The following is a 13,488-nucleotide window of genomic DNA, read 5'->3' on the forward strand; positions in this document are numbered from 1 at the left end:
GTCGATAATCTACTTCACGAAAGTCGAAAATCTACTTTCCGAAAAGTAGATTATCTACTTTCAGGAAAGTAGATAACCAACTTTCATGGAAAGTAGATATTTCCCATTTTCTATGATACAAATTTCCCGTTTTCTATGATAAGTAGATAACCAACTTTCCCAGAAAGTAGAAATATTTCCCATTTTCTGTGATACAAATTTCCCGTTTCTATGATAATGCTTTGGAAAATGTTCATATTTCCCAAAAGTCGATAATCTACTTCCACAGCAGAATTGGTATGGAGAAGAGGAGAGGAGGGCTATGTGGAGGGAGGGAGAGTGGTATGTGGGAGGAGGGAGGGTGGTATGTGGAGGGAGGAGAGGTGGTATGTGGAGAGAGGGAGATGGTGTTATGTGGAGGAGGGAGGGGTGGTATGTGGAGGGAGGGAGGGGGTGGTAGTTGTGGAGGGAGGAGGGTGGTATGTGGAGGGAGGGAGGGGTGGTATGTGGAGGGAGGAGGGGTGGTATGTGGAGGGAGGGAGGGTGGTATGTGGAGGAGGGAGGGAGGGTGGTATGTGGAGGGAGGAGGGTGGTATGTGGAGGGAGGGAGGGTGGTATGTGGAGGGAGGGAGGTTGGTATGTGGAGGGAGGAGGGGTGGTATGTGGAGGGAGGGGTGGTATGTGGAGGGAGGGAGAGGTGGTATGTGGAGGGAGGTGCTATGTGGGCGGGGAGGGAGGGTGTATGTGGGGAGGGAGGGAGGGTGCTATGTGGGAGGGGGTGGTATGTGGGAGGGAGGAGGGTGCTATGTGGGAGGGAGGGAGAGTGGTTGTGGGAGGGAGGGTGCTGTGGGAGGGAGGGGGTGGTATGTGGAGGGAGGGAGGGGTGCTGTGTGAGGGAGGAGGGAGGGGTGCTATGTGGGGGGGAGGGGGAGGGGGGTGTGTATGTGGGAGGGAGGGAGGGTGCTATGTGGGAGGGAGGGGTGCTATGTGGGGAGGGAGGAGGGTGCTATGTGGGGAGGAGGGAGGGGTGCTATGTGGGGAGGGAGGGGTTCTGTGTGGGGAGGGAGGAGGGTGCTATGTGGGGAGGGGAGGGAGAGAGGTGCTATGTGGGAGGGAGGGAGAGGTGCTATGTGGGAGGAGGGAGAGGTGCTATGTGGGGGGAGGGAGGTGCTATGTGGGAGGGAGGAAGGTGCTATGTGGGAGGAGGGAGAGGTGCTATGTGGGAGGAGGAGGGGTGCTATGTGGGAGGGAGGGAGAGGTGCTATGTGGGAGGGAGGGAGGGGTTGTATGTACATCCAGAATAATACACAAGCACCAAGAAATGACCTCGAAAACCCCTAAGTGGCGACTAATTAGCATTGCAAAAGTAATTAAAAATATTCTAAAAATCCTTTGAACAAGCAATAATCCAGATATCAAATTTTGGTTAACTGATGCTGAAGCAGCATGTTCAGGAGTACCTATGCTTAGATTTTGAACTAAAATATAATGTGCTTAACTGTTTAAGTACATCCAGAATAATACACACGTGCGAGCGCACGCACACACACACACGCACGAGCGCGCGCGCGCGCACACACACACGCTCGCACGCGCACGCTCGCACGCACACGCACTTATTTTTTGCACTGTTATTTTTATTTATTTTATCATTTATTGGGCACTCCCCTACATCCTTGTGTAAGGTGAAGCGCTGAAGCGTTTACAACGCCCACGAATTCGCAACTTCCGATTTACAGCAGGTACCTACATTGCTGCTAGGTATACAGGGACCAAGGGGACTAGGAAGAGTGTCCAAACAACTTCCATTGGTCCGGGAATCGAACCCGTGACATCTTGCTTGCGAGGCAAGAACGGTACCGCTCTACCACCAGCGCCCCTTGCACTGTTATTATGTTGAAATACCCTGTAGTATGACCCCATCTGACACCTGCTGATATTGAATTAAAAAAAAATTCAACAAATTTCCAACCAAAATTTTTTCACAAGCTTTCCCAATTTTTCCAGGGACGATGTTGTGGTACTTCGAGGGGGGGGGGGCGCCCCCGGAGCCCTTCCAGGGACAGCGGCGCCTCCAGGAACCTTACCATGGGTGGCGGCACCCCCTGGAGGTCCTCTCAGGGGTGGTGGCGCCAATGGGGGCCATCCCAGGAACGGTGGCACACCCAGGGGCTCTGATAGGGGCGGGGGTACCCCCAAAGGTCCTGTCAGGTGTCCTGGCGTCTTCAGAGGACATCCCAGGGGCGGTGGTTCCTCCAGGGACATCAACGCCCACAGATGACCTCTCAGGGACAGCGGCATCCCAGGGGCCCTGCGAGGGTCGGCGTCCCCCTCCCCTGGAGCTCTGCCATGGGCGGTTACGACCCTATGGGCACTGGCATGAAGATGGCGCCAACAGGGGCCCGCCCATTTTTTTTTTTGATTAGCCCACCCAGGCACAGGTCCCTGACCCACATCAGGGCCTAGGGGGCGAAAACGTAATAATAATAATAATAATAAAGAACCATGAAGAAATATGTTGTGTTGTCAATATTAAGAGAAACAATTGAGACCCTGCAATTGTGTGTAAATGAGGCAGAAAGTCAGATCAGCAACCTGGGACTTGGTCACAATTTTCGTGATGCCATATGGCAGCAGAGTCTACCATCAGACAACACATTATGCTTCCAATATCTTCCCAGGTGGCGTCCTGACGAGCCCTGCCAGGGGCGATGGGGCCCCCCAGGAGACCTGCCAGGGGTGTCGGGGCCCTCAGGGGCTCTGCCAGGGGCAATGGCATCCCCAGGGGCCCTCCAGAGGACAGTGGCGCCCCCAGGAGAGCTGACTGCCCCAAGGGCCCTGCTAGGGGCGGTGGCGCTCCCAGAGACCATTACAGGGACAGCAGCGTCCCCCAGGGACCCTCCCAAGGACAACGGCTCCCCCAGGGACCCTACCAAGCGTGGCAGCGCTCCCAGGGTCCCTACCAAGGGACAGCAACGCCCCCAACGGCCCTCCCAGGGTCGGCGGCGCACCCAGGAGTCATGCCAGGGGCGGAGGCTCCACCAGGGGCCTTGCCGGAGGCGGTGGGGATCCCAGGGGCCCTCTCAGGGGTGTTGGTACCCCCAGGGGCCCAATCAGGGGCGGTGGCGCTAATAGGGTCCCGCAAGGTACTAGTCATTTAGTCTTAGTCGTAGTCTTGAGGGCTCTGCCGGAATTCTTATTCCTTACAACACATCCTTTTTTTGTGGTAACGAGCCGCAAGGCACCAGCCATTTAGTCTTAGTGGTGAGGGCGGCGTACCCAGGGACCATTCCCAGGGGCAGCTGTATCCAGGGACCCTCCCAAGGACGGCGGAGCCCCCATAGACCCTCCCGGGGGCGCCGGCGCACCCATGGGCCCTTCCATGGGCGTCGGAGCCGATAGGGCCTCTCCTAGGGACCTCCGCGCCGCCATGGACTATCCCAGAGGTCGTAGCGCCCCTAGGGACCCTCCCAGGGCCGGACGAGCCCCCAGAGACCCTTCCAAGGACGCCGGCGCCCACAGGGACACTCCCAGAGACCCTCCTAAATGCGGAGGCGCCCGTAGGGACGCTCACAAAGAACCTCGGCGCCCATAGGGTCCCTCCCAGGGTCAGCGGCGCCCCCACGGACCCCTCCAGGGGCGGCGGCTTCCCCAGGGACCGTTCCAGGTGAGACGGCCCCCTAGGAACCCTCCCAGGGACGGCTGTGCCCCCAGGGACTCTCCCAGGGGCGCTGGCACCCCAAGGGTTCCTCACAAGGAACCTCTCAGGGGCTCTGGCGTCCCTAGGGACGCTTCCAGGAACGGCAGCACCCACAGGGAGTGTACAATCTAGGGACGGAATGTGCAAGCTAGGGAGGGAGTGTACAAGCTAGGAAGGAAGTGTACAAGCTAGGGAGGGAGTGTACAAGCTAGGGAAAGGGTGTACAAGCTAGGGAGGGAGTGTACAAGCTAGGAAGGAGGTGTACAAGCTAGGGAGGGAGGTTAGAAGGAGGACACAGCTAGGGAGGAGGTACAAGCTAGGTTGGTAAGGCTAGAAAAAGGTGTGCTAGGAGGAGTGTTGGTAGGGGCTGGGAGGTATAAGCTAGGAAGTGGATGTATCGTTGGAGGTGTACAAGCTAGGAGGGGTTGGGGAGGGGTATAAGCTTAGAGGGAGGTTAGCAAGGAGGTAAGCTTAGGAGGAGGCTGTTGGGGAGTGGAGGTACAAGCTTAGGAAGGAAAATAAGCTAGGAGGGAGTGTACAAGTTAGGGGAGGGAGGTACAAGCTAGGGAGGGAGGCCAAGCTTAGGGAGGGAGTGTGGCTGCTAGGAAGGAGGTGGCTGTTAGGAGGAAGTGTAAGGCTAGGGAAAGGGTAGTACGAGCTAGGGGAGGAGGTATGTTAGAAGGAGGTGTGGCTGCTTAGAAGAGGGTACAAGGAAGGAGGTGTGTTAGGGAAGGAGGTACAAGCTAGAGGGAATGCATGTTAGAAGGAGGGTAATAAGCTAGGGAGGGGGGGTGTATGTTTAGGAAAGGGGGTGTACATGTTAGAGAGGGGGTGTACGAGCCAGAGAGGGCGTGTAATGAGCTTAGAGTGTGTGTAATGAGCTAGGGAGTGGAGTGTAATGAGCTAGAGAAGGAATGTACACCCCCCACCCCCTGAGATCCCGTAAAGCTGAAGGATTCACGAAACAACAACTTAACAAATTAGTTTTTATTGTACAAAGAAACACCGTGTACTAGACGGCCTAACATGGGTCACTGGCTGGGAGGGACGGGGGATCACCATTAACAATCAACAAAATAACCCAGCAATTTCTTTGTTTTTGCACCACCCGGCAATATTTAACAGTCATTGAACATAATATTACCTACTTTGATGACCACAATATCTGATCACCGTAAACATTAGTATGACAACAGACCAACAAGATCAACATGATTCAGTTAGTCTTGGCTTCCATCTACAGCTCAGAGTGTTTAGATGTCTCTTTGGCTTGTGACGCTTCCTCCTGCTGCTCATTCACTTCCTCCTGCTGCTCACTCGCTTCCTCCTGCTGCTGCTGCTCACTCGCTTCCTCCTTCTGCTCACTCGCTTTCCCCTCCTTAATCTGCTTCATCTTCTCTATGAGTGAGGTGTCTTTCCATGGACTGATGTCTCCGACTGGCAGTTGAGAACACGGAACCAGAGGATTGCTGTTGAAGGTCACATATTATCGTTAAATGTTGACAGTCATCCATCAGGGGAAACTAAGTCACTATTCTCCCTGCTAATCTGATTATTAACTCCAAGATAAATAAAATAAACCCATAGTGGCGTGTACAGTATAGTGTACAGTGTCTACATGGGAGAGGACATGGGAGAGACCTGGGGGAAGTTACTGGCATGGGTGGGAAGCTTAATGTGTGTCTGTAGAGAGAATACCAGCATGGGAGACGGAACTAATGGGATCCTTTGGAGACTCGAAATGAACCGAAGGTCGACTGGGAGACACACGACATGGAAGAGGACCTTTTATGAAGGCTGGGCGACACTATGGGAGAAAAATTATCGGATGCCATTGATAATCACCATGGGAGTACCTGAGACAGTTCACCAACGTGGGAGGAGAAGTAGGTGATGCATGGCACAGTTTACCAATATGGGAGATGAACTGCATAAGACAATTTACCAATGTGGGATATGTACTGGATGATGTATGGGAGATGTGCACGGGATTCGAAAATGGATCACAAGGTCAATGTGGGAGGGCTCTTCCTGGGACACTTATCAGTCTAAAGTTACTGTCTTGTGCCACACATGTCTACAGTTACTGTCTTGTGCCACACATGTCTACAGTTACTGTCTTGTGCCACACATGTCTACAGTTACTGTCTTGTGCCACACATGTCTACAGTTACTGTCTTGTGCCACACATGTCTACAGTTACTGTCTTGTGCCACACATGTCTCTGTTACTGTCTTGTGCCACACATGTCTGCAGTTACTGTCTTGTGCCACAATGTCTACAGTTACTGTCTTGTGCTACATGTCTACAGTTACTGTCTTGTGCCACACATGTCTACAGTTACTGTCTTGTGCCACACATGTCTACAGTGCTGTCTTGTGCCACACATGTCTACAGTTACTGGTGCCACACATGTCTACAGTTACTGTCTTGTGCCACACATGTCTACAGTTACTGTCTTGTGCCACACATGTCTACAGTTACTGTCTTGTGCCACACATGTCTACAGTTACTGTCTTGTGCCACACATGTCTACAGTTACTGTCTTGTGCCACACATGTCTACAGTTACTGTCTTGTGCCACACATGTCTACAGTTACTGTCTTGTGCCACACATGTCTACAGTTACTGTCTTGTGCCACACATGTCTACAGTTACTGTCTTGTGCCACACATGTCTACAGTTACTGTCTTGTGCCACACATGTCTACAGTTACTGTCTTGTGCCACACATGTCTACCGTTACTGTCTTGTGCCACACATGTCTACAGTTACTGTCTTGTGCCACACATGTCGACTGGGAGACACACGACATGGAAGAGGGCCTTTTATGAAGGTTGGGCGACACTATGGGAGAAAAAATATCGGATGCCATTGATAATCACCATGGGAGTACCTGAGACAGTTCACCAACGTGGGAGGAGAAGTAGGTGATGCATGGCACAGTTTACCAATATGGGAGATGTACTGCATAAGACAATTTACCAATGTGGGATATGTACTGGATGATGTATGGGAGATGTGCACGGGATTCGAAAATGGATCACAAGGTCAATGTGGGAGGGCTCTTCCTGGGACATCAGTCTAAAGTTACTGTCTTGTGCCACACATGTCTACAGTTACTGTCTTGTGCCACACATGTCTACAGTTACTGTCTTGTGCCACACATGTCTACAGTTACTGTCTTGTGCCACACATGTCTACAGTTACTGTCTTGTGCACATGTCTACAGTTACTGTCTTGTACATGTTACTGTCTTGTGCCACACATGTCTACAGTTACTGTCTTGTGCCACACATGTCACTGTCTTGTGCCACATGTCTACAGTTACTGTCTTGTGCCACACATGTACATGTTACTGTCTTGTGCCACACATGTCTACATGTCTACAGTTACTGTCTTGTGCCACACATGTCTACAGTTACTGTCTTGTGCCACACATGTCTACAGTTACTGTCTTGTGCCACACATGTCTACAGTTACTGTCTTGTGCCACACATGTCTACAGTTACTGTCTTGTGCCACACATGTCTACAGTTACTGTCTTGTGCCACACATGTCTACAGTTACTGTCTTGTGCCACACATGTCTACAGTTACTGTCTTGTGCCACACATGTCTACAGTTACTGTCTTGTGCCACACATGTCTACAGTTACTGTCTTGTGCCACACATGTCTACAGTTACTGTCTTGTGCCACACATGTCTACAGTTACTGTCTTGTGCCACACATGTCTACAGTTACTGTCTTGTGCCACACATGTCTACAGTTACTGTCTTGTGCCACACATGTCTACAGTTACTGTCTTGTGCCACACATGTCTACAGTTACTGTCTTGTGCCACATGTCTTCTTCTATAGTGTCGTGTGTCGTACAGATGTTATTTTCTTGAAGGATTTTATAATCAATTCGTGGTGAGGTTTCGGGGCACTAGGTCCTGAGAACAGGTTTATTATATAGTACCTGTTGGCCTTCACTGACCCATCAGGTGGAACTTGTGTTGTGTAAGAGGTGTGTTGGTGGGCCGACTGAGCAGAGGAGGAGAAATATCCACTGACCTGTCTGAGGGTGGAAGGAAGGCGTTGGTAGGTACGGCGTGGAGTGGCAAGTTGTGACACAGGAGACGTGCTAGGGTGGACTCCTTCAGGAAGTCCTTCTGCTCCACCGTCAAGAGGCTACTCTCATGCTCCCAATACAATCGGTTCCCAGTCTTCAAGCGGGCGAACTGGTCAGCCTTGGTTATGGGGAGAGAAAGAGTGGTGATGGCAAGTGGTATCTGTATGAAAGATTCGTTGTACCGCCGTGGTCATTACAACTGCCTAGTCATCACGGCAATTGGCTAATCATCACGACAATTGGCTAATCAAGACACATAACTAGAGAACTACTCCTGTATCAGATCACCCAACACGAATACACTCACCTTGTGTGTCAATATTGTATGATAAATGACCTCAGGAATTATTCATAATCCTCTACACCTGATTCACCTTTGTGCTCTTAAGATGAAGGAAAAGAGACCAAATGATTAACCTTTTGTTTTGGTCACTTCAGCTGTTGGTCTGTTGTGCGGTTTCAAGTGGAGTGTGATGGGATAACTGGTCCTTGTTGATATGGTGATTCAGACCAAGGACTGGGGGCTTATTTTAGTAGTAGTAGTAGTAGTTTAGAATACGGAGGACATCAAAAATGGACTTAAAGTTAATAAAAGGAAAACAAAATTAGGAGAGGAGGGTGCAAAGGAAGGGTCAATGAGGAGGAGGAGGTTGTGAAGGAAGCACCATGAAGGAGGTTGTAAAGGAAGTACCAGGGAGGAGGTTGAGAAGGACGCACCAGGGAGGAGGTTGAGAAGGACGCACCAGGGAGGAGGTAGTGAAGGAAGCACCAGGGAGGAGGTTATGAAGGAAGGGACACATACACCAGACACTCGACCAGGTGTATGCGAGCAAGACATACCAGGATACAGGTGTAGGTCTTGCCGATCACCCCACCGTCATCAGGTTTCTCCAGCAGCGCCAACTGAGCGTCAACATCCTCCACCTCGTCACTGGGGAAGATATTACAATGAAATGTTACCAAGTCGCCACAGCTAATTGTTGAATAAATTTATGAAACAAAACATCTGAAGTTATTAATAAGAAAAATAATGATGACTGTTTGAAGGACGAGGCGAAGGGAATCTATGTATGGATGACAATTTGGCACAGTCCCCTTCACTAGTGCGTTTACAGGGGCTCGTCATATAAACATTCCACAAATCAGTATCTTTGAGATATTTGATTTAATAATGTTTTACTTTCATTCCGAAGTGTGTTTACTTGTGACAGTTTCCTTCAGTCGAATGTAAACAAACACAGCACTGCCACACTGCACAAAACCTGATGACCCCTGTAAACGCACAAGTGAAGGGGACAATATATGAAAACTAAAGAGATGGTTGGATCAGTTCAATGGCAGTAATGAGCAACGGTGTTCATTATTATGTTGTACTGGTGAGGAGTGTTGTCTTATTAAAGACCTTATGGTCCCATCTACTCTCACCCACCATTAATATACTGTACCTTCAGTAGTGTCACGTGGTGCACTGGGAAGCTGGTTAAAATCATGTGCTTGTACCCGTACTGCCGTGTACAGCTGCCCTCGGTCATCTCCCCCAACATGTGACCAACATATGGTAGATGTAATATCTGTTAAGAAGGATCCACTATGATCCCAACCGTGCCACAAGTTGGGAAAGGTCACAGAGGGTTGAACACTATACCTGTGGGCAGCTGTACATCTGGTGTTGTAAACGTAAAAAATATCCTCCACTCGACTGGTTGAGTTGTCTGTTACAAACAAATTATCGAGGGTGACAACACAAGTATTCCTCCGCCACACAGAAGGTGAAGTTAATCTATACGGTTACCACAATTAACATTTATAACTTTTTAATCAGCCGTAAAAAAGTGGCATAATATGGCATGGTTGGCAGCCCCCAAACAAACAAACAAAGTTTCTTTTTCGCATTAAAATTCCTACATTTGACAATTCACATCAACAGTTATTTCCAAAGTCACTCGGTCATTAAGTGTGTGTGTGGCCTGACCGGTACCAACACATCATATCTCCTGTTGCTGCTAGGCCATAGCCAGTACCTCCATCGATTATATCCAGACGATTACAGCTGTTTTTCCCAGTGAATGGTTGATGGCACCAGAGCTTAAACAAAAAGTGGAGCGGGGCGGGGCGGGGGCGTCGGGGCGGGGCGGGGCGAGTGGGGCGTCGCGGGCAGGCGTAGGGGGGCGGCGTCGTGGGGCGGGGCGGGGCGTCGTGGGGTGGGGAGGACAATAATCAACGCTACACTATCAAGTTCATTGTTTACAGGATCAAGTCTCGGCAAAAAATCAAGCCAATTGTAGGACAGATAAGCGTGTTTAGTGCGTAAATACAACACCAAACTTCTGCTTTGTTATATATGGGGGAGGACGGGTGTGGGGGGAGGACGGGTGGGGGGAAGAGGACGGGGGGGGGAAGAGGACGGGTGGGGGGGAAGAGGACGGGTGGGGGGAAGAGGACGGGTGGGGGGAAGAGGGACGGGTGGGGAGAAGAGGACGGGGGGGAAGAGGACGGGTGGGGGGAAGGGTGGGGGGGAAGAGGACACCAAGGGAAAGGAAGAGGGAGGTGGGGAGGGAAGAGGACGGGGGGGAGGGAAGAGGACGGGTGGGGACAGGTGGAAGAGGACGACAGGTGGGGAGGGAAGAGACGGGTGAGGGGGAGGGGGAAGAGGACGGGTGGGGAGGGAGAGGACGGGTGGGGGAGGAAGGGACGGGTGGGGAGGGAAGAGGACGGGTGGGGGAGGGAAGAGGACGGGTGGGGAGGGAAGAGGACGGGTGGGGGGGAAAAGGACGGGTGGGGGGGAAAAGGACAGGCAGGGGGAAAAGGACGAAAAGGACGGGGGGAAAAAGGACGGGTGGGGGGAAAAGGACGGGGGGAAGGACAGGTGGGGGGAAGAGGACGGGTGGGGGGAAGAGGACGGGTGGGGGGAAGAGGACGGGTGGGGGGAGAGGGGAGACGGGTGGGGAGGAAGAGGACGGGTGGGGAGGGAAGAGGAGGGGGTGGGGAGGAAGAGGGCGGGGGGGAGGGAAGAGGGGGGGGGGGAGGGAAGAGGACGGTGGGGGGGAAGAGGACGGGTGGGGGGAGAGGACGGGTGGGGGGGGAGGGACGGGTGGGGGGGAGAGGACGGGGGGGGAGAGGACGGGTGGGGGGAAGGGTGGGGAGAGGACAGGAAAATTTTGAGAGTCGTTATACAATTAAAACAGTCTTTAGTAATAGCTACAGCTAATTGGGATCAGTCATTAACTCTAGCAAGAGAGTGTGTGTGTGTGTGTGTGTGTGTGTGTGTGTGTGTGTGTGTGTGTAAGTAAAAAAGAACTTCAAAATTGGTTACCAGACACACAGTAGAGGGCAGAAGGGGTGAGTACAGTAACAAGTCATGGCTTATAACACACACTGGCCCCACCGAGGAGACAGTGAGTGATTGTGAGAGTCAGTGACCAACAAGAGCTGAACTACTATGGACTCATTTTGTAAAGAATATCTTATTAATGCGTTGGAGCGGGCGGTAGCGGGGAGTGGTGGGGAGTGGAAGGGAGCGGGGAGTAACGGAGAGGGGAGTAACGGAGCGGGGAGTAACGGAGCGGGGAGTAACGGAGCGGGGAGTAACAGGGAGCGGGGAGTAACAGGGAGCGGGGAGTAACAGGGAGCGGGGAGTAACAGGGAGCGGGGAGTAACAGGGAGCGGGGAGTAACAGGAAGCGGGGAGTAACAGGAAGCGGGGAGTAACAGGAAGCGGGGAGTAACAGGGAATTGCAGGTAGCAGGGAGTGGGCAGGCAATAATAGGTACTTACTGATAGAGTCTCTTGAGTTCCTGCACCAGTTCCTTAGAGAAGTTCTGCTCCAGGTCTTCCCAGGAGTTGGAGTGACCATTGTTGCAGAAGCTGCTCCATACCTTGTACCCCGCCAGACCTGCACCACGAAAACACCATAATCAACAAAATCACAAAAATATCCCTTAAATACTTTGGGTTAAGACAAGAATCTCTTTAAAGACTCTCTATGATGTACAGTCACCTACACTTATACCTGGTACAGTGGCTGGTGCATTTTGTGAGATGTGGCAACTCTGTGGAATGCGTATCTAACATCTTTGGTCTGGCTACTATTGTGAGGTTCCTTAGAGGCCATTCTGGGAGTTTTAATGCCATGTAAACAAACACAGAGTTGCCACATCTCACAAAATGCACCAGCCACTGTACCAGGTATAAGTGCAGAAGGGAAGAGATATGCCGAGAGATGTTACAGGTTACCATGATAATCCGTTAGCTCTATGCCTCAACATGTCAGGCTAGACCTCAGTGATTTAAAAAAAAATCATGCCTACAAAATTTTATTAAACATAACTTTATGTACAGTAAAATCTAGATTAAATAGTTATTTCAAGAGCAAAATGGACTTGGTAAAGGAACTAGAGAAGTTATAATATTTTTGGTTTGAGAATTTGAGTGAACGGGCCTTAGAGGTCCAAAGACATTTGTATATCTGTTGAATTTTAATGAAGCTTTTGATAAGATAAAACACAAACTTTAAAAAAATGGCATTAATGAAGGAGATACAGGGATATTAGAGTTCAAACAAATCTTTACTGGCAACAGGAGGCTGTAGTGTTGGACAGGGAGTAAGACAAGGCTGTGTTCTATCTCCAACATTGTATAATATATATTCAGAATTCTTAATGAGAGAAGTTATACGTGGCAATGAAGAAGTAAGAGTTAATGGTAAAATAATACCAAATACACGTACTGTATACACTATATAAGCGATACTGCTCTTAGCACAAATAGTGAAGAGGAGTTACAAAAACTGGTAAACAGATTAGTGGGTTAAAATATAATGCTGTAGAAACGAAACTATAGGTAATGCTTTTTTTTTCAATGAGAAACAAAACCCAAAATAAAAAGTGTTAACAAGTAGATAATTGTTTGGTTGGGAAGTAACATAGTTGTGATGGTAGATGTGAGAAAGAAATCATAAGTAGTCAGGCAAAAACATATTAATGAGCAAAGTTGAGGTTAAGAGAGCCAGGGAAAGGCAAGAGACTGGGATGGTCGAGTGATATTAAAAACTGGGTCCACCACCTACCATGGTCACGGCCTCGCTGTACGTCCATGGCCAGCAGGTCTTGGTAGGAGTCGTCACGGATGGAGTCGTAGTGTGTTGACTCCATGATGTCTGTACGACCCCAGGCCTCCTTCCACTCCGTGTGCATCTGTAACAAAACAAGTCAAACATATGTAAAACTCAAAACTCATAATATTCAACTTTTTTTTTTTTTTCACACCACAAATAAGAATAATCTTAAGTTATAGGCAGTGATGAAAGAATAAAAGTGAAGTAAAATAAAATATTCGGTATACAAATAACACTTCTGTTGTGGGGATAGACAACAGGTGACTTTAACAGGTCGAAAACGGTATACTGAGGCTCATGAAATAAAGTTGTGGCGGTGGATGTAAGAAATGAAAACAAAACTTATACCAAGCAAAAACAAAAATGGTGTAACCTTTGAAATTTATTAAAGGGAACATTAATTTCAGTGAGGAAAAGGTTGCCGAGATGCTACATATGGCCAGTGCTGTTTGAAGTGTCAGATGGCGGATATTTCCAGCAGACAAGAGGAGGTTAGAGGCCTTCATACTGTGATGTTATAGGAGAAGGTTATAGAGAGAGACAAATGAAGTACTAATAGCGCAACGAGGACATATGGGATCT

General features: G+C 50.0%; 2 protein-coding genes across 2 annotated transcripts in view; one reads left to right on the forward strand and one right to left on the reverse strand.

Moving 5' to 3' along the window:
- The first annotated feature begins 2,690 nt into the window (after nt 1-2,690).
- On the forward strand, nt 2,691-3,574 carry LOC121860161 (basic salivary proline-rich protein 2-like). Its single transcript, XM_042357218.1, has 2 exons — nt 2,691-3,125; nt 3,263-3,574. Exons 1-2 carry the CDS (start codon nt 2,691-2,693, stop codon nt 3,572-3,574), a joined length of 747 nt encoding a protein of 248 aa, XP_042213152.1.
- Nucleotides 3,575-4,651: 1,077 nt separating this feature from the next.
- Nucleotides 4,652-13,488, reverse strand: part of LOC121860123 (peroxidase-like) — a 36,543-nt gene continuing 27,706 nt past the window's right edge. The window contains exons 11-15 of the mRNA XM_042357156.1: nt 12,859-12,985; nt 11,568-11,685; nt 8,635-8,725; nt 7,737-7,912; nt 4,652-5,148 (exon numbers count right to left, since the gene is read on the reverse strand). Coding sequence (XP_042213090.1) covers nt 4,917-5,148; nt 7,737-7,912; nt 8,635-8,725; nt 11,568-11,685; nt 12,859-12,985 — 744 coding nt within the window. The 3' untranslated portion in view covers nt 4,652-4,916. The remainder of the gene's footprint in view (nt 5,149-7,736; nt 7,913-8,634; nt 8,726-11,567; nt 11,686-12,858; nt 12,986-13,488) is intronic.

The sequence above is a fragment of the Homarus americanus genome, unplaced genomic scaffold (genome assembly GCF_018991925.1).
Source record: "Homarus americanus isolate GMGI-L3 unplaced genomic scaffold, GMGI_Hamer_2.0 scaffold5831, whole genome shotgun sequence".
Taxonomy (NCBI): domain Eukaryota; kingdom Metazoa; phylum Arthropoda; class Malacostraca; order Decapoda; family Nephropidae; genus Homarus; species Homarus americanus.

Coding starts and splice junctions, on each gene's coding strand:
- LOC121860161 (XM_042357218.1), top strand. CDS start 2,691: ATGGGGCCCCCCAGGAGACCTGCCAGGGGTGTCGGGGCCCTCAGGGGC. Junction 3,126..3,262: donor CGCTAATAGGGTCCCGCAAG/GTACTAGTCATT, acceptor CGGCGTACCCAG/GGACCATTCCCAGGGGCAGC.